The sequence below is a fragment of the Saccopteryx leptura genome, chromosome 6 (assembly GCF_036850995.1).
Source record: "Saccopteryx leptura isolate mSacLep1 chromosome 6, mSacLep1_pri_phased_curated, whole genome shotgun sequence".
NCBI classification, from domain to species: Eukaryota; Metazoa; Chordata; class Mammalia; order Chiroptera; family Emballonuridae; genus Saccopteryx; species Saccopteryx leptura.
The window spans coordinates 159,099,109-159,119,917 of NC_089508.1; the positions used below are offsets into that span (position 1 = coordinate 159,099,109).

At 50.1% G+C, this 20,809-nt stretch overlaps 1 protein-coding gene across 1 annotated transcript in view; it reads right to left on the reverse strand.

The window, feature by feature from the left end:
• The window catches only part of SPOCK1 (SPARC (osteonectin), cwcv and kazal like domains proteoglycan 1), a 541,468-nt gene that overhangs the window by 110,343 nt on the left and 410,316 nt on the right, over positions 1–20,809 (reverse strand). Inside the window, exon 6 of the mRNA XM_066342163.1 lies at positions 2,759–2,873. Within this exon, the coding sequence (XP_066198260.1) occupies positions 2,759–2,873 (115 nt within the window). The remainder of the gene's footprint in view (positions 1–2,758; positions 2,874–20,809) is intronic.

The following is a 20,809-nucleotide window of genomic DNA, read 5'->3' on the forward strand; positions in this document are numbered from 1 at the left end:
GGGCAGGGGAGCTGGGCTGCATGCTCACCCCCTCACCACCCTACAACTACACTACCATAAACCCTGCCTTCACTTCACCTCTGACCTCCCCCTCACACCCACCCGGGCTTTTCACCCCCTCACACCCACCCAGGCCTTTCACCCCCTCACACCCACCCAGGTCTTTCACCCCCCTCACACCCACCCGGGCCTTTCACCCCCTCACGCCCACCCAGGCCTTTCACCCCCCTCACACCCACCCGGGCCTTTCACCCCCCTCACACCCACCCGGGCCTCTTCACCCTGCATGCCATGGCCTCAGCTTAGTGCTCACTGCCTGTCACAAACTGTCACAGGAGCTGCACAGAAGACCTGTCAAGGCGAAGGAAAAGGTCAGCCTTCCCTTGATTGATTTGTCTGGGTAAAATGTTATTAATTTAATCATTTCACAAATGACCCTCAGGATTTATCAGGGCCCTCTCTGCCCATAGTATGTCTTTATCCTCTAGGGAAACACCAATCAAATCCATACTAAAAAGGTAAGCATTATAGCCTGATAGGAGATTATACTCTCCTTCATTAGGATATTGTTGCCTGTGGAACAAATTAACCACAGTCGGTCAGTTTTTTCATCAACAGGCAGTTTCTGTTCCCTGCTCATGCTTACATAAAAGCTCTGCTGTAGACCACAGCCCAGAAAGTGGGTCTTTAACTGAGAAGGCCAGCCTCCGAGCTGCGTGGAAAGAACTGTCCTGAATCTAATTGATACCCCATGTGACAGACTCATTGTCACAGGCGTTCAAGTTGATATTTCTCAGACACGTGCCAGATGGTATCAGAGACTGAGTGCAAAGTTCCAGGACTCTTTCCAGAGGCAGGTGACTTCGTTAAGAGCAAACTGATGACCCAAGAGCCAGTGGGACAAGAAAGAGTCATAAAGGACTGAAGGACCGATGAGGGAAATACAACTTTGATAATTTATTCTGGTACAGTGTTGGTTAGCATTTTTTATTGTTTGCATTTCAGATAAGGTGCATGATGAAGTCCTTTTTCTTTCTTCCTGGTCTAGCTCTCACTACTATCTCTGTAGTGTGTGCTTTTACAAACATGGTATTCTTGTTGCCCCATGAGCTCTCAGAATCCAGGAACGGCACCATTCTCTGAGTCTTTTGACTTTTAACGGCAATGTAGTTAGTTATGTAGGCTCCATAAAGATTTGCTCCCGTTTTTACAAGGACACAGTCGAACAGATTGATGTAGAATCAAGGCCGTGCCTGAGTGTCATATGTCAGAGTGACTCTCATCTCATCAGGTATGACAAGCCCGCCCTTAAGAAATAAGGGCTGTGCTTCTGTTGGAGAACCTCACAGCCCCACCGGAAGATGGGTCTGCGCCTCATCCTGGCAAGTCAGGAGACCTCAGCCATGCTGGCCGCCCTCGGGGAGAGACGCACTCACCCCATTTATAGACACTACAGGCACAGTGGTGGGAAGACGGTTCTTGGTTTGGTTTTCATGCCTCACAATAGAAGAGTGAGTAAAAGCAATACACAACATACCTGGAGTAATAGAAGCTATTGAATCTTCCTTAGAAAATTCATAACAACCCTCCAGAAAGAAGTTAATTATCAGACCTCTGTAGTTACTTAACCACACAGGGCTTCAGGTTTCCTGTTCATTGGGAGGGGTGTGCGTATTAACCAGCACTTCTTACTACAGGTGTACGAGTGAACCGGATCACGCCCAATGAGGTCAGCTTTTTGGCAGTCAAGAGTCATCTATGGAGACTATTTGTGACCACAGTGCTTTATAGTTTACACTGTCCATCCACATTCTGAGTTAAACCTTCCAAAGAGCCCTTTAACACAGTATTTCTATAGTCGCCACCAGCTATGTGCCCTGGAAAAGACAATATGACTAAAAAAGAGGCAAATGGTTTGACACACACACCCTGTTGATCCTCCTTCTGAACAAATAGGAGACACTTTCGAAGACATGTACATGCGTGTGTGTGTGTGTGCGCGCACGCATGCATGTGTGGGCACACACACACACGAACACACACAGACATTCTCCATGGAGTAGACAGTGTAACTGAGAAAGCCCTGACCCTCAGAAGGCAACCTTCTCTCTGGGGTCTCATTAAGGAATCCACAAGAAAGAGCTGAGACCAGAGGAAGAACAACATTACTTTCTCCACTGTGGAAAAATCCAAAGAAGCCCAACCCTCCTGCCCGCCTCAGCCTGGAAGAGAAAGCTGTCCGCCCCGGGGATGCGTTCTTCTTTCATGTGCCCCTGGCTCTGTGCTGTCTTCCAAGCAGCATACATTAATGCAGAAATGCTTTTAGGGTGAAATGCTCTCCACCACCATGACATCTCTGCAGTCTCTGTTTTGAAATCTGGCCTTGAGAAGTTCAAAGGATTTAGAGATCAGAGTTCAAGGAAGACCAAGATGCACCCCAGGGCAGGCTCTGGACTCAGTTGCGGAAAAACCTGCCCTTTCCGCACCACAGCCGGTTTGACCTCTCAGAGAACCCAGTGCGTGTCCTGGACTAACAGAACTCATTTCAAAGACTCCCAGCTTTCCTTTTCCACAGTAGCTGAAGGCAGTTCTGGTGCAAGTCCCAACAAGCTGCAGTCCTTGTCGAGCAAGCCCCCTCCCCGTCCTGGGCTAGAACGGCTAGGATAAACGCCAGGCTGCTGGCACCTGGGCGGAACTTGGCCAGCCCTCCCAGACCACCCGGCCCTCCTTCAGGGATTCCCCTGAGATCCCCACTCACCATTCTTTTCTGCCTTGTGTTTCAGAGGCTCAGGCTCTGGGAGACATGGGCAGGGCCCGTCACACAGGGTGGTGAGGCTCTTGCCGGTAGAACAAGCGTGGAACTCCATCTTGCACTGCAAAGGAGAGACAGGACAGGCCTCAGGGATGCGGCCAAGCAAGCCCCCACCTGGCTCCCACAGGGCACAGCCGGTGCCTCGCCCACCACAGTGAGGTCTGCAGGAGCAAAGACGGAGAACGGGGTGTCCATCTTAGTTAAAGTCTGAATTACAGCACACTATATGAGAAATGTTTTTCCAAATGCATAGTATAACATCTAAAAATACTGCAGGAGCACTAGAAGGCTTCCTTTAATAAATGGTAAATGCGACTGTAACTGTTAATAAAAGTCTGAAACAACATCTTGGAATCCCACCCCCTGCCCCCACCCCAGCATAGGCAGCTTCTGCACGTTTCCTTGTCCACCCACCATGAGCATTCCTGGTCCCTCTCAGCTGCTCCCACTCTCTTCCTGGGGAGCAGCATCTTTCTTTAATTGACTATTCAGTAACTATCTGTCTAGTCTGGATGGCATGTGTGAAGCCCTGTGCTTCCCCTGAGGAATGAGAGGATTCAGTGCTTTTCTTCCAACCATCCAAAACCTTTTCCCACCGTCTCTCCTGGCAGAGGGTCCTGTGGTCATCTAACGAGCCTATGACTGGTGGAAGCATCCACCTGATTCTCAAATTCATGATCTAAGTCCCAAAGTCATCTGCCCACTTTCTGGTCCTTTCTCAGTAACAACGGCAGTATTCTGGCCACTTCCTGCCAGCAATTTGCTCCTCAGTCTGAACTGATTCAGAACACACGCAGGAAAGAAGGATGCTACTCACAACAGTGAACAACCTTTTTATTATTCCAACATTACAGAATAAGAAACTGAGGCTCAAAGAGGTTAAATAACGAAAGATCAGCCATGGCCAGATAGCTCAATTGGTTAGGGCAGCGAATCAAGACACTCATAAGGGGTGGGGTCAGGCTTCACAGGCCGGTCTGACGCCGTCCCTGTCTCTGCCATGTGGAGGCACTCGAGAGGACAGACAGAGGCTCGGGACTCTGGTTGCTACTGGCCTGGGTCTGAGTTGTCTGAGAGCTCACCCCCTTTTTTACTGTGAAATTCTCTAGATCAAGGCCTGTGAGTAATCAGTCTTCTGCAAAGGCCCATGGGTTCAAAGCCACATTTCTATCTGGCAGAGATTCAAAAGAAGAGGAGATAGGAAAATATTACCCCCTGTGTGTGCAGCTCTTATCAAGAGCCATGAGGAATCTTTTAAGAGAGAGAAAAGAGGAGATTACCACCCTTGCCCTTGGAATGCACTAATGCATATCTTGGAGAAGGCCTGAAACGTTTGCAGAACAGCACAAAGTGCAGACAAACACTGCTCACTGTGAGAGGGTGAGCTACTCGGTCTCCATGCCGATTACACAGCGAGGCACAGAAGACTTTAACCTGGCTCGAAGTACACCTGAGTCACTCTCCCGGAACTCCACCTGTCACCATGTAGCCGCCGCCCACCCTGTGGAGAGAGAGCGACAGCCAGGCCTCCAGGGTGCTGGCTTCCTCTTCATATAACACTCCCTTCTGTACACACTTGTTAGGTGTCCTGTATGAGCCCAGGGCAGTAGTAGCAGGAGGGGTGGGGGCTGTATAGAAAGCCATGGCCCAGACCTCACACAGCAACTGACTTAATGAGGAATCAAGAAAACTGTATGCCTCTGCAGCCATGTGGATGTGACCCTGAGGCTAGGCAGGACATCTTTGTCTATGTAGGGACCCGCAGGCACAGGCACACCTGTGGACTGTCCAGATGGACAGAAGGTAAGCCAAGAGGAACGCTGGAAGGTGGCAGGTGAGTCACCACTACAAGCTTCATTTCAGGTGCCCAGGGCCAGAGTGAAGGCTGTGGACAGCCCCTCTCCCTCCCTCTTCCTGGGCCAGCGCTCTGGAATAATTTTCACTTTCAGATGAGCAGTTCTTAAACTTTCTTGTCAAGAGCATCCCTAAAGCTAATTTAGGGGAAACTATTTTTTAAATAAAAATTTATTTTATAGAGTCAAATTATATTACATTTCCTGATCATAAAGCCTATCCATACTGTTAGTGTAATTGCCTGTTTCTACCTGTGATAAGTGACAATACTTCTCCACACGTCCTCCCACCTCCCTTAAGGGGCCCTGTGCCTCACAACACAGCACTGCCCCACAGGAAAGAGAATGCCCCTCCCCGGTGATGCCATGCTGGCCAGTGGACTGTGAATAGGAGTGACATGAGCCAGGTGTGAGCTGCTGTTTTACGACCCACTGCTTGGTGTCATCGCCTCTCTTGCTCTTCTCTCTACTGTGAAAATGACATGTGCCAGACCAGGGCTGCATCTGCCTGGGGCCCAGACAGCAGGGGACATGGCCAGAGCTGAAGCTGACCTACAGCAAACACACAACACGAACAGGACTTCATGGGTGTCCTTGCCAGCCACTGGTGTTCAGGGAAATGGCTACCACAGCATAATTTAGCAAAAGCTGGCTAACAAACAACTGACTTCCTACTGGACCATGAAGTGCTTGATGGCTGGGAAAGACCTTAGTCACTGTCTCGTCCCTGGCACAATGGGACACGCATGCACCCCAGCAGACGGCTGGTGTTCAGAAGTAGGGGCTGGAGGACAGAGGCAGAGGGAGAGGCGGCACTGTTCTCATGCTCTGAATCCATTCCAGCCGCCAGGAGCTCCCACCCACTGCACAAAGAATGCAGGTGCTGGAGGTCCTGGTGAACCATCTGGAGGTCCCGGAGAACCGTCCTGGACCGACACTGCTCTCTGATCTACTTCCTCTGAGCCCTGCATCCAGCACTCTGCTTGTCAGCCTCCTGTGCACCCCAGGAGACCCCTGGAGTCAGAGTCCAATCTGTCTGCCTCCTCGATGCCCACACCACCAGTTCCCTGGGGAGCCTGCCCAGGACCCCAGTGGACTGTCACTGTGGGTGCACGGCTCCCATGGCTGGCCCAGGAAGAAGCCACCAGAGGAAATCAGACCTATTTACACAAGCGACAATCATGTTTCAAGGGCACAGATATGCATTTCATCTTCTAGGACAGCATATGGCATTTAAATGAGGCCCAAAGGACTATAACTCCTTTTTTTTTATTATTATAAAGCTCAAAACATGCTATGTAGAGATACATATGTATGTGATAAAAGCTACTTTAAGGGGTGTGACAAATGCCATTACGACAGGTTCCCTGCAGAAAGGAGGCAGGAGGGTAGCCTCGGCCCACAGCACCACTTGGGTATGGCACACCTTACAAGGTGAGTGTTGGTTCTTGGGCTTTTGTTTTGTTACGAGCCTTGGCAACTGATATAAATAATACATGTGTGTATGTATCAAACACTTTATGACAAAATATAAAACAAAGTTGACAGGCTTTTATCAAAGTAATAACCAAGCTATAACCACCCTCCAGGGACACTCGTTACAAGGAGTGAGTGAGAGCCCATGTGGGTGCCTCTGGGAGGAGAGCACGCAGCTCGGACCCTGAGTTAGCACTGGGCACAGGTATCATGAGGACCTACAACTCAGACTTTGCCTGTATGTGCCCTTCCTACAGCATGTCCCAAGTCCCACCTGCAAATCACCCACCTGATCTCCTACCCACCTGGTCGGCAAACTGTGGCTACCAAGCCACAAGCGGTTCTTTGGCCCTTTGAGTGTGGCTCTCTCACAAAATACCACGTGCAGGCACTACCTCAATAAGAAATGTACTGGCCCTGGCTGGTTGGCTCAGTGGTAGAGCGTCGGCCTGGCGTGCAGGAGTCCCAGGTTCAATTCCCGGCCAGGGCACACAGGAGAAGCGCCCATCTGCTTCTTCACCCCTCCCCCTCTCCTTCCTCTCTGTCTCTCTCTTCCCCTCCCACAGCTGATGCTCCATTGGAGCAAAAGATGGCCCGGGCACTGAGGATGGCTTCTTGGCCTCTGCCCAGGTGCTAGAGTGGCTCTGGTCACGACAGAGCGAAGCCCCGGAGGGGCAGAGCATTGCCCCCTGGTGGGCAGAGCGTCGCCCCATGGTGGGCGTGCCGGGTGGATCCCGGTCGGGCGCATGCGGGAATCTGTCTGGCTGCCTCCCCGTTTCCAGCTTCAGAAAAATACCAAAAAAAAAAAAAAAAAAAAAAAAAAGAAATGTACAAAGAAATGTACCTACCTATATAGTTTAAGTTTAAAAATTTGGCTCTCAAAAGAAATTTCAATTGTTATACTGTTGATATTTGGCTTTGTTGACTAATGAGTTTGCCGACCAAGGTCCTACCTCCTCCTATCTCCCCCAGGGTCTTGCTAGGGAAGAACAAGATATAGAAGCTGGTCACCATACCATCTTTACCCAGAGCGGCCAGATAACTCTCAGAGTACAGGGCTGCTTGCTAGACTTGCTAGATAGGCCGCTCAGTGTGACGGGGACCTTTACTCCAAATGAATGCCTCACTCCAATCCAAGTAGCACCCTCTCCAGACCTGCGGGGAACAGCTGCTGGGGAAAGTCCTGGCCACTTACCCGTGAACCACAAGGCTGGGCATTGCAAATCAGTGCCCTGGCTGTGTGCACTCAGACTCTGAAGCACAAGGTAGACAAGCTGCCCTGAGTCTAGGGCCACCAGGATAACGGGAGCTCAGAGAAAAAGAGGTGGTCATGTTCCATTCCCATGCAGGGATTCTGCTCCTCTCGTGGCTACGCCCCTGACCTGAAACACTGGGCTCCCAGCAGCAGGATGCACACAGCCTTCCTCGGAAAAGAGGCAGTGGGGAGCAGAGTGAGAAAGTGAAAAAATTCCCCTCAAGGGATGTGAGGAAGGAGAAATACGTGTCCCCCCACACCACAAGGCCATCACGGTGTCCTTCCCCATTTCAGGACTCCCACCCACACCCTTCCCCTTACAGTGTGCTCCAAGCAGGAGTAAAAAAGTTGGTTTCTTGTCATAGGACTTGCTCAGAGAGCACCTGTCTGCCTCCTCCATGTCTGCCCTGCAGGCATGAGGACCCAGGTGGTCAGAGGAGCCCCTCTAGCTCTGCTGACTTGCTTCTGTCTGCACAGTGTCTGCAGAGCTCCAAGCGGGGCGGGGGCGGGGGCGTGATGCGGGGAGTGGGGGAAGTGGTGTGTGTGTGTGTGTGTGTGTGTGTGTGTGTGTGTGTGTGTGTGTGTGTGTGTGTGTGTGTTGTGAGCCTACCTCTTACAGTCTGAGCATACCTCTTAGAGTCTGCAGTCTACAACATGACATTCTTGGGAACTAATGAGGAACATCCATAAGTCGTCACTTTAGAGAAAAAATAACTTGGGGGATGTAAAAAAGGAGGAGTAAGCAGGTATAAACGTATTTTTGGATTTGGAGTGGAGAACCAGGCATTTACTTAAAGCTCACAGTAGTCAGAGCTAAAGGCACCCTGCAGCTCCTCCACAGAAAGGGAAAAGGCGGCCCCTGGAAGGTCGGTACTGCCTGGGGCGCCCTTTGGCCAACACCAGCAGAGGGTCTGAGTGGGGAGGAATCATTCCTGCTCCATCCCCCACTCTCTCGCTAGAGGGAAGAGCTTTGCACCTTGCATTTTACATCTCATGAAAGATATTTTGAAGTCCTAACCCCTGGTATTTCAGAGTGTGGATTTAAAACTAGGGTCTTCACAGAGATAATGAAGTTTAAAAGAGCTCATTAGGATGGGTCCTAATCCAATGTGTGCCTATATAAAAAGGGCAATCTTGGACACAGAGACAGCCACAGGCAGAGAGGGAAGGTGACAGTGTGAAGGGTCACAGGGAGAATTTTCTGGCCATGCCTGAGGCCACCAGGAGCTAGAGAGAGGCAGGAACAACCCTGCCCACACCTGGAGTTCAACCTTCTACCTCCAGGCTAGGAGACAACCAATGTCTGTTGTTTAAAACCCCTGTCTGAAGTTGGTTACAACAGCCCTAGCAAACTAATACAGCTTCCATCCAGATTTTTACAGAGACATCTCTAAGAAATGGGAACACCTTGTCATACTCAGGGTTGTGGAGCACAGATCTTCGTGCCAAGCTGGCTCAGTTCTCCTGGAAAGGAAGGACCACGGAGAGCAGCCTCAGGACACAGAGCAGTTTGGACAGAAAGAAATTGTGAAATGGTATCAGCTGAGACTAGTGCCCAGAAAAGAGGAAATATGAAAAATTCAAGGCTTTGTATTAACTATATGGTAAAGAAGTTAAATGAATACTTAGCCTGAGGATTTAGAAGAGGAGAGCTGAGAAAGTGGGAAGTCAGTTAAGGACTTCTAGGTATTGCCCTGGAACCCATTTGTACAAAGCAAATATAATTATCAATACAAACCCCGCCCCCCGAAGTGCCCAGACCCCTGACCTGCTGCAAGAGAAATGCCTTTGCCAGTCCTCCCAGAGACAGAGGAGGTGGAGAGAGCCAGAGATGTCCTGAGTGGGCAGAGACGTTCACAATGCAGACCTACTTCAGAATCAATGTGCCAGCATATTTCCCAACCGATTTCCCCTTCCGTTTTTGCATAACAGGCCAACAGGACAGAATGAGCGAATGTTCACATGCAGGTGGCTAGTAAATCTTTCTCTTCTGTGATTTGTAAAGTAAAACTAATCACCTCTGTCTGGTTCGCTGCTCACACAGGTCTCCACTGAGTACACTTCTCCACCGCTCCACACTCTTCGCTTTGCCTTGTGTGCTTTGGGTATTATTTTTAACACTTTATTTAAATTGCTTTCTCCACTGATTTTCATCAACCTGTCATCTATTTTTAAACCAGACTGTTGAGAGTTTGCAGTTGACAATTGTGTTCACAGTTGATGAATTCTGATTTGTTTTTATTCCCCTAAAATCATGTCAAAGAAGGGGGGGGTGGATAATCTCACAGCTCAGCTGGTTTTGGTAATTGGGTGTGAAGTGAGTAGCTGCTGACAGCACACATGGTCCCCGTGGTCCTGTTATCCCCATGGGGGGAAGAACAGCTATCTCAGTGGTCATCTGGGAGGAGCTGTGATGAGAAAGACTTTGGTCTCATTCAGAGCTTTACTGAACATGCATATGCATGTGTATTCCGTCTTTATTTATTGAGCACCTACTATAGTCCAGGCCCTATGCTAAGGCTCTGAGCCAACAACAGGACCTGTTCTCATGAAGTTTATATGGCCAGTGCTGATGAGGGTGGGGACAAACACACAGGTATACTTATTGTATGGGTGGTCGGGGAATCTTCTAGTAAGATGACATCTGAGAGAGATGTGAGAGGATAGAATAAAGTGAATCAGGCAGCTATGTGGGGAAGGGGCACCTGACTGCATTTGGGAAAGAGCAGGAAAGCCAGTGAGGCGGGGAGACCTGAGCAGGGAGCAGAGTGGGGTTGGTCTCAACTGCACTACTGATGGCCAGCCTTCTCCGGAGGCAGTGTGACTTGGGCTTAATCTTTACTTCTCTCTCTCTCTCTCTCTCTCTCTCTCTCTCTCTCTCTCTCTCACACACACACACACACACACACACACACACACACACACACACACACACACCAGTTAAGAGTTTAAAAAAAGACAAAACCTTAAACTTTAAAAGCAAGTTGTTAAAACTGTAAAACTGTTTTTACCAAAAAAAAAAAAGTCAGCTAAATAAATTTAGAAGGAATGCTAGAACTAGAAAATCATCATTTTGCAACTCCCCACATAATAACTGAGTCAGGAAAGAATCATTTGATGCTTAGTAAAAATAGAGAGTGACAGTTTTTTTTGGGGGGGGGACAGGACATGAGCACAGTCTGAAAGGGTCAGCCACAAAATACATAGTTATTCAAAGAGGAAAATGTACATTTGCATGTATATTAATAGATATGGAAGTTACACCTTACCAGTGGGTAAGGGGCCAGCTCAGTGCCTCTGCAGTGGTCACCACCTGGCGAGTACCTTCCGACGTGCTACAAATGGAAGAGCACACTAACATGTAGGAGACAGTGATGCCCAAAGCACTTAACCTGAAATCTATTATTCATTAGGCAAAAAAAAAAAAAAATCTAAAATTTAGGACATTTTATAAGAAAACTGCCTGAACACTCAAAAAATAAAACCAGCAGGTCATTGCTCTAGATTAGAAGAAATTAAATAAATAAAACAAATGCAGTAAATGAGACTTGATTGGATCTTGAAAAATATTATAGTAATTATACAAAGCTATGAAAGACATTCTGGGAAAAACTGTTGTGATTTTCATGTGTAGAGTATGTGAATCACTGCTCTCATAGATGTAACGACACCTACTAACATGGCTGTGGAGGAGAATGCCTGTCTCCTTTTCTTAGGGCTGAAATGTCCCGATGTCTGCAAATTATTTCTAAATGATTCAGGGGAAGAGTGTGTATGTGTGTTCAGAGAGAGAGAGAAATTGCAAGCATTGAAAAATGTGACTCTGGGTGATGGGCACTGTAAGGTTGGTGGATAATGGGGGATGGTCACATGGGGAACTCAGACCCGCGAACTTTGGCTGGGAACACCCACAACCAAGCATGCCAAAAGAAACTTCCCAGGAGCCCTTTGGAAAAAAGCGACTGACTGTAAGCCAGGGAGATTTCACCATGTCATGTTAGCCTGACTTCCCTAGAGGACCCCTTTAAATATCTCCCACACGGTTTAATCCTTGCGACTTCCCTGGCCTCCATCTTTCCTCAGGGCCAGGGAACCTCGCTGGGCAGGATGAGTGCTCTGTACTCAATAAAGCCTTTTGTTATTCCACACTTTGTGGCTCCTTGGCGGGGGGAAAAATACCTTATAGGCACACAACACAATCAACAGTCCAAATGCTACGGAGATGTTCACCTGAAACCTCTGTACTCTTATTAATTAATGTCACACTGTTAAACTTAATTTTCTAAATAAAATTTTAAAAAAGAACTGCCAAATCTCAGTGAATGGTAAACATGTATACATTATACCATTCTTTTCACTCTTCTATGTGTTTAATCATTATTAAACCAATAGTTAGAAAAACTAACTGGAACTTGCTTTGCCCAGTGGTGTGAGAAAAACTCTTCCCCGAAAACACTCCTCTTTCCTCCCCAAACTGTCCCTCTACAGTGCTCTGCCACCCGACGTGCTGCAGTGACTTCCTCCTGTGCCTGCCTGCGGGAGGAGGGTCCTGTTCACTCCTGACCTGGCCTAGAATTGTAAAGAGCTGGCCTCCACCAAGCATCTGCTAGACAGGTGGCTGAGGTCTCCCGAGCACACAGTCTGTTCAGGGACGTAGGCAGAGGCTACTCGCAGGCCCTCAGAACGGCACCGCCTCAGATCCTGCCACTCACTCTTTCATGCTGCGTGTGGGGAAACTGAGGCTGGAAGAAGACAGGCATCTTATCTCAGCTTATTCTCTTCAGTAACTTCTGATCTTGTTTATCTTGTCAACAACATAGCAAATCCCTTTGCAGTGAATGAGAAGGCACATTTCAGTCCCCACCTGCTCCCCCTTGTCTTCTTCAGGCCTCTGCTCAAATGTCACCTGCTCATTGAAGGCTTCGCTCTTCTTACCCCTTTTAAAATTATAACCAGCACACTGCTTCTCTTACACTATTTTCTGTGCCTTTTTAACATAAAACCTATCATCTGACACACGGTGTAAACCTGTTTTATTTGCTGCTCTCTATATGGCTAGAATGTGAGTTCCATGAGGACAGGGACCTTTGTTTCATTTGCTGCTACATCCAAAGTGCCTGGCCCATAGTAGGTGCTCAATAAAAACATGCTGCAAAGGGAGTGAGTGAAGAGAAGCAACGGGCTGTGTGCGGAGGTGAATCTCAGACCAGCACGTCCACCCTCCCTGGTGTCTGACTATGAATAAGAGCTCAGATCCTTGACAGTGTTGCCGGTGGAAGTGGGGTCCTTTCACAGAGTCACGAGAAAAGCATTTCTGGAGACCCACACACGGGAGGTTGAGCTGTTGTGGCAAGACTTACTGGGGTTGAAATGGAAGGCTGCCCCCAGGTTCCCGAGGTCTCTACTGAATGTGTCTCACTGCGGATCAAGTCCAGCCTTGTCTTCACTGGGCCTAGAACAAAGGCCAAGTTCCAAAGATTCTGTGCTGTTCCAAAGCTTAGTCCAGATTAGCCTTTGTCCCGCCCGGCTAGTACAGTCTCTGCTTTGGGCTGCGTTCCGGCTGGCGCTGTATTGCTACACCCCGGCTCCGCTCGGAGCTGCGCTCAGAGTGGCGTGGCTGCCAGACCCAGGTGCTGTTGAGCCTGTGCAGCAGCTACAGAGAGAGAACATGAACAAACAGGGCAATTGTGCTGCCAAGTGAGAGGGAGCAAGAGCTTTGTCAGGCTTGGATTAGATCATCTTTGGCGTGGGAAGGACCAGCTACTTCTTCAGACTGACCAATCAACTTCCCAGTCCTTCATGGCGTGTGTTGGGTCTTTCCCCCAACCAACCCATTTCCTAGATCTTCTGGGGTTCTGTGGCCCTTATCCAATCTGATCCTTCTCTCAGGTTAGGCTCTGCCCCTTCATGTCGCCATTTTGGCTTCTACTATGCATGCCAGGCAGTATAAGCACCTCCACCTGTGTCATCTGGACTTCTACTGCACATGCCCGAGAAGTCTACAGCATCATCTGGTTTCTATCGCGCATGTGCCAGCAGAGGAATTCCGTGTCCCAGTGCCCCCCTTCCCCATAATCCGGTACCAGGCCAGCAGGTCCCCAGTTCCTCAGCGAGATTTTTCCTGACCTCTTTGAGGATTAAGTTCCCTCAGTGGAGACTGTGTGGTCCCCTGGAATGTATGAATGAGTCTGTAAATGGTACTGCTTCCTAGTAAATCAAGCTTAATGGAATGCTGTAACTTCCTAATGAAGCAGGCCCAGTATCTGATTCAGCTTCCCAGTTTATTAAGCTTAATATCTGATTCCACTGGCTTCCTTCCTTTATGAATACTAACTAACTACGCTAACAACAGGACCCCAAGAAAGGCAAAACTCACAAGAAGATGGAGGTAAGGTTTCCTGGGGCACTGGCACTGTGGGAAAAGGGCTCAAAGCAGAAACGGCTGATTTACATAACAATGGAGAAGCACGCCACCTCAAGGATGCCTGCTGTGACACATGGAGACGGGGACCCGCCCACCCCCCTCCCCTGCCTGGCTCACTCCCTCCAGCTGGCCTCATGGGACCCTCTCTCTCACTGTGCTCACTATGCTGCACCCGCTGCCTGTTCACATACCTGCCTCCTGAAGGAAATACGCTTCTTCTAGACCCCCGTGAAGGGACCAAAATTCTGCCACCCTGAAGCTGCTTTGGGGATACTGATTTAAAGCTGTTTATTTAAGAAACAAAAGACTCAGAAAGAACCTCTGACCCTCCGCTCTTTCCTGCCCCAAAGATTCTGACAGAGAAACCTGCTTCAGGGAGGAGAGAGTTTAGGATGCTCCCCTTTAGCCTAATTTGAATTAAACATGGTAAACAAGAGGCCTCCCAGCAAGTGCCTGTTAGCTAGATACCCCAAGTCCCACTGCATTGCTCCCCTGCCTGTGAGTCGCTCACTTCTGGGATCTAAAACCATTTCCCGCCTGACCTGTGGTGGTGCAGTGGATAAAGCGTCGACCTGATGTCGCAGGTTCGAAACCCTGCACTGTGTGATCAAGGCATGCATAGGAGTTGAATTGATGCTTCCAGCTCCCCTCTCTCTCTTTCTCTCTCTCTCTCTCTCTCTCTCTCTCTCTCTCTCTCTCTCTCCCCTTCTCTCCCTCTATCCCTCTCTCCCCCCTTGTAAAATAAATAAATAATATCTGAAAAAAAATTAAAACCATTTCCCTTTCTGCTTCCTCCCTTTCTGCTTTGTCCAGAAATGTCTTATATACCCAACATTGTCTGTCTTTGAAATTTTCATGGACTTATCATATCTAGGTGAATTCCTCATGCATGTACATTATTATACTTTCATTTTCTCCTGTTAATCTGTCTCTGTGACATTTGGTTATTAGCCCAAACAGAACTTACAAAGTGGGAGGAAAAGTATTAATTTCTTTTAGCCCACACACTAGCATTCAGCAAGCACTTAATATGGGTCCACTGGCTTACGGGACATAAGTCGTACAACAGGAGGTGAGAGCTGGTGTTGGGAGGCATTATATAGATTGAGAAGCTGACTCCGCCCTGGAGAAAGCACGTGACAGCCTCAAGGACACAAGGCTAGTAAACCGCAGGTTTCATTGTGAATGCAGATCATTCTACTTCTCCCTAGTCCACTGCTGTGGGCCCTGACTGCAGACTCCTTAGGAGCAAGGAGTCTGGCCACGCCTCTCCAGGCACCACAGGGCAGCCAGGTGAAGGCACGGAGGAGAGGAAGGGAGAACTCCAGAGCTGGGGAAGTGAAAAGGGAGGGAGGCTCCTGCTGAGGCTGCATTGCGATGCTGAGCTATGCGGGGAAATGAAGCTGGCTGGCCACCTCCTAAATTATGGCACTAGTGATAATGATCTTATTCAGCAACACTTTAAGGTATTGTAGTTAGCTAAGATCGCTTTCAGAAGTCAAGCTGATTAGCCAACAGACTGGGCCAAGAGGACGCAGGCACCTTCGCTGTGCAGCCCGGATGGTGCTGGCCTTAGCGTCTCTGGAGGCCGAAAGGCCTATAGCCAGAGGCAGATTAAGGTCGGTTGAGGCCCCAGGCGCAGAAGAAAATATTGGGCCCCTTACATTAGAAAAACAGTGGAGAGTTGAGGTTTAGCGGGGCCCTTCAGAAGTCGGGGCCAGGGCGCACACCGGATGCATCCGCCGTCAAATCCGCCTCTGCCTGCTGCTCCTCCTGGCTGAGAGTAACTGTCCAGTGTCATATGGAGCTCTCTGGAACAAAGTGTTTTCAGAAGCTTACAGTCCAGAGTGGCCCTACCAGCGCCTCAAAAAAGAGCATCAGGCATCTGAGCTTCACACCCACCTAGCGAGAAGGTCCCCAAGAGTGAGAACCAGACGCCGTCCACACTCACGCCCCACACACAGAGTGGGAGGAAGGGGTTTGCTGAAATTAATTAACTAATCATCCTCCCAGCTACTTCAGGAAGCCAGGGACTTCCACTCCCATTTCACAGATGAGGAGGGTGGAGGGAGGCAGGGAAGGACACCAGAGTGACAGAGGGGAGAGGAAGAGCAGAAAGCAGCAGAGGAGGCAGGGCGGACAGAGAGAAGGGGAGAAAAGCAGGAACTACAGGGAAGGGAATGGCGGGCATGCTGAAGCATAGGCAGAGCAGACACCCTCCAGGGGAGACTCGGGCATGAGCAGCAGGTGGGTGGGAGCAGGTCCCCGCCACCCTCACAGTCTCTCGCGGGGAGAGACTGTGTGTGGCTGCTGTGTGGGCTCAGCAGAAATGAAGAGAATGTTCCTGAAATGCTGGCACCTGCTCAAAATAAAAACGTCTCAGTCGCTATAAACACCCTTGGGATCCTGTCTCTCCAGCTGTCCCTGCCTCCTCGGAGGGCCCTCCACCCCCGAGCAGAGACCTCTCCCCAGTGTCTGTCCCCCTACATGGCTGGGCCAGTCTCTCCTGCAGACAGGAAGCACAGGGGGTAGCAGGTGAGGAGAGGTGGTACCGAATGTCCATCGCGACTCTCCCCTCCGCCGTAGTGATGAGGGAAGGAGCGAGGCTTCTGCCCAGCCCCCATCAGCCTCTCTCACTGCAATCCTGGACGTGCATCTGACACGGGGCTCCACTGCTTACTGGAGGTGAGAACTGCACACTCTGCACAACGTGCCCAAGCCCTTTCCTTATCACTAAACACAGCCGACCCCCTCCCGCAGCCATCAGGAGCACAGAAAGGATGAGGAAGAAGCCCCTAGTGCCTGGCAGCTGGTCCTGGCACACGGGAGGCAGTGCATGTCAGTTTCTCCCTCCAGTCCTCCCCGATGCAGCCTTCATCCTTCCCTTCCGCTAACCACTCTCTACACCCTGAGTGAGCTCTGTACAATGCAAATCTGTGTGTGATACTCCACCCCAGCTCACACCACGCCTTGCTCCCTTCACCTGCAAATAAAGCTCCTAAGCTAGCAGAAAAGGTCCCTAGTGATCGATGGTCCCCCGTCCCTCCACCCTTTTGCCTTTGCTCCTCTGCAAACACAGGCCTACTCTGCTCCAGAGTACAGACCCCAGCACTGACACATGCTCCACCTCGGCCCATCCTGCCTGACACTTGCTTAGCTTGAGGCACCCCGGGAGCCTGCAGTGGGTGTCCCTGAGGGCTCCCAGCCTGGGCTCACCTCAACCCTGACACCTGCCCTGTATTGCAATGACTGTTGCCTCTCCTGTGAGCTCTACAAACATAATGCCTGAATATCCTGGCTTAGTCCATGCCTAGCTAAGTATCTAAGAACAGCAGGGACTAAACAAACACTGACAGACTCACAGAGGCATGGGCAGGTGAACTGACGGACACTGTCCCACCTGTTGCACTATCTGCTGAGCAAGTCCACATTGCTGTAGGGTCCCCCTCTCCAATCACCTTGCCCAATGAAATCATCCCACCATGCGATGCTGGGCTTCAACACACCTTGGCCCCATCAGTGGCGTCCCGATGCACTGTCCCCCAGATGCAAAGCTTGGACAGCGCCTCCGACTACCCTGTGGGATTCTCCCTGCTCTGGGGGAAGTCAGACCAAAGAGGCCTGGACGCTGCCGTTCTCCTTCCTGCCCGAATTCATGCTCCAGTCCTCATTTCTGAGCCCATCGCCTCTAGTCCTGGCTGTGTTTCTCCAACAACGTCTCCCCAACCCTTCCACAGCTACTGGCCGCCCTCCTCCGAGTCCTGCTTTATTCCCATGTTCCTCTTATCTGAAAGCCTTTCACTTTCCCTACCCCAGGTGTCCCCGCTCAGGCCAGGCCCCCAGGAGGACGCTCCTGACACTGGAGGCCACCTGGCTCCCCCTGACCTGCTCAGCTCCACGCCCTCTTCTCTCGTCCTCCCATCCCTAATGCTCCTTCATCTGTACAGAGCTGATGGACTTCGGGACACATCTGTATCCTCCATGGTGCTGGGAGGAATGGCTCATAAAGTCTTAATGATATACAAAATTAATTATATATGTGATTGTTTGCTACAAGTAGTCATCATGGCACCAAGCACTGTGTTGAAAGCTTTGCCTACACTTTCTGCTTTAATTTCCACCCCAGCTGGACTCCACACCATAAGGACCGTCATAACAGCCATCTTCCCTGGGAAGAAACTCGGCCTCAGGAACCTTACTTGCCCATGAAAGCAGCTCCGAGATGCAGAGCCAGGATTCAAGCCCAGGCGGCCTGACTCTGAAGCCTGTGTTCTTAAGAGGTTAACGCTATGGTCTAATGTCAAGATGTTTACTGCATTCAGACAAATAGTCCTCCTGGAAAGAAAGGCAAGTCACACAAGCTGTGGGGGCTTCTCTGTGAACTGCACTGAGGTTGCACGGCGTTAGGGTCCCATAGTTCTGCATCTGGAAAGGTGGAGAGGTGATGTCCCTCCCAGGTGGCCAGTGGGGCTGCTGTGATGGTCGGACTGGAACAAGGGCTCCATGAGGCCAGGGGTCTTGGTTTTTCATTCACCAATGCATCTTGGGCACCTAGAGCAGTGCCTGAGCATAGTAGGCATGCTTACTTGTCCCAGGGAAGAATAAATGAATGAGATCAGAAACAAGCCCCCAGAAGCCCTACCAGACCTATCACCAAAGACAGAGTGAGTTTCTTAGAGAAACAAGGGAAGAAAACAACACACATTCCAAGTGGCTACAGCGGAGACAGCCCTGCACAGCCACCAAGGTGGGGATGGGGTGGCCATGTCACCAGAGCAAACACACATCAAGTCCATGTCCCTGCATACAGCCTAGCAAAGGCCCCCTCTGTGCTTCACACTGATGTTCTCCTGGTTCTGAACTCCTGAGAATGCAGGCTTCCCAGGGACTTAGCTACCTGGAGCTTGGACGAGGTTTGGCCACCACTCTGTGCTGCCGCCTCAGCAGGAGGGCTGGCTGCCTCCTCCCCCAGAGCGGCTCTGAGGGGCGTGTGCTGGGTCCCCATCCCCATGCTGTCTGCATTTCTCTGTCATCACTAACCCGCTGCAGGGACAGGCTCCTGACTCCTGTCTTCTGAAGCAGTGACCCGGCTGGGAGCCTGGGCACAGAATCCCTTCCTTCCCTCCACACAGAAACTGCACAGACAGGGAGGAAGAAGCCAGAGAGAGGCAGAGGGGCAGCAGCTCTCCAGAGTGACAGGATCCATGTTGGTCCCCAGCAGCCCCTGACCTTCTGAAAAAGGACAAAACAGATGCCACCTAAGCATCTCCACCAACTCTTCTCCCAAAGCGAACACCTCGCAAGGTCAGAAAAAGCCATTAACATCTCACCAAGGCCTGGCGCAAGATAACCATCGCCAGCCAGCAGCCTGGCTCTGCGTCCGCGCCCAGTCTCCTCTCACCCCTCCACTCCCTGCGGAAAACAAACCTTTCCAATAAAGCCTGCACACAGTCATAAGAACCAATGAGAATAAAGCAATAGATAAAAGTGACCAAAAATGCCAGAGCAGACTTTTGACCAAATGCAACAAGACTCAGGTGATATTTTAAAAATGAAACAGTAATTTAAACTTTGAATTACTGCCTGATATCACTGCTTAGAGATGAAAAAAAAACCTGTCGTGCTGAACAAAAAAGCCATATAATTCAGAGAGGATTTTCTTTGGTTGGCAACGTCGCTGTTAAAAACACATTTAAGTAATAAAATGCCTTTCTAAGAGTTCATTCTCTGATGGAGCTGGGTCATGAAACTGGTCAGGGCTGGACAGAGCCCATCATTTTTCCTCCCTTTTGATTACAATGTTTTTCTCAAAACAGGTCTTTTCGCATTTCTCCTAGAACCGGATGAACTGTGAGCCAACTGGACCGGGTGCCCCATGAGGCTGACCTTGCGACCATTCTGCCCTGTGAGGCCAGTACGAGCTCATGGTCCCACTGCTCTTCCCATGGTCAGAAATGTCTCGGTCTCATCACTCATGGGAACACCTTGTCCTTTCGGACTTTCTCTTGAGGCCCAAACTAAAACCCCAGTGACCCTGAAATGACCATGACTTGATGAAGCTACAAAGCTTGTGAGGTTCCGCGTCTGATGCCAGAATGCAGGTACCTGGGTAACGTCGTAGCAAGTACAGAAAAAGGCAGATCTGAAACCAGGTCAGCCCTGGGGACACGGGAGCGCTTGTACAAAGCTCAGTCTTTTAATGAGATGCCAGGTCCCCAACCAGGTGAGCAGGGCTGGTTATGTAGATAGGTCATAGGGGTAAGCATTAGCATGGGGCCAGAATAGAGGGGCAAGAACAGGGACCCAGTTATAAGGCAGACAGGCATTTGGGGACAAGAAGCCCTAGAAGTCCTTGTGAATACTGCAGAGTCTGACGAGGTTAGGCGAGGTTACAAGACAGTGATCGAGCTACCAAGGAGATGGGACATAAGAGAAAATCCTGGTGCAGGTTTTCAAAGTCAGTTAGCCATTGATTCCCGCCCTACCCCACCCTCCGGCTGTGTGTCCTTGAGCATGGACTGGGGCCAGGAAGGCCCGGAGCCTGGCTGGGCCTCAGTCTACAGAGGTCTGGTCAAAGTGGTGCCACTTCAAAGATCCAATAGTTCATTACACATTCAGTCCTCAGATCCAAGATCCAAGCTCCACACAGCCTTTCCTTCCTTGAATTCAAAGCTGGAAACTTCAAACTGGCCCCCTTCTGCCCCTACCAAGTTTCCACTTGCATATTGTGAGGTCAACCCAGAACCTGTGTTAATCAGGCCGAAATTCATTAACGGAGCCCACTGTGATCTCCAGGAGGCTCGCTGCTCTCCCTCTAATACAATATGTGTTTCCTGCATCTGAGCGAGTTTTCAAACACTGCAACGCCAAACTTGGGGGGCGCCCCATAAATGGAGCGGTATGGCTTATGTCTCACGGTGCCTGTTGCCGCGTGCATGCCCCTCCCGCGCCGGGACTTCTGCGCAGCAAAGCAATAATGAGCGCTTATG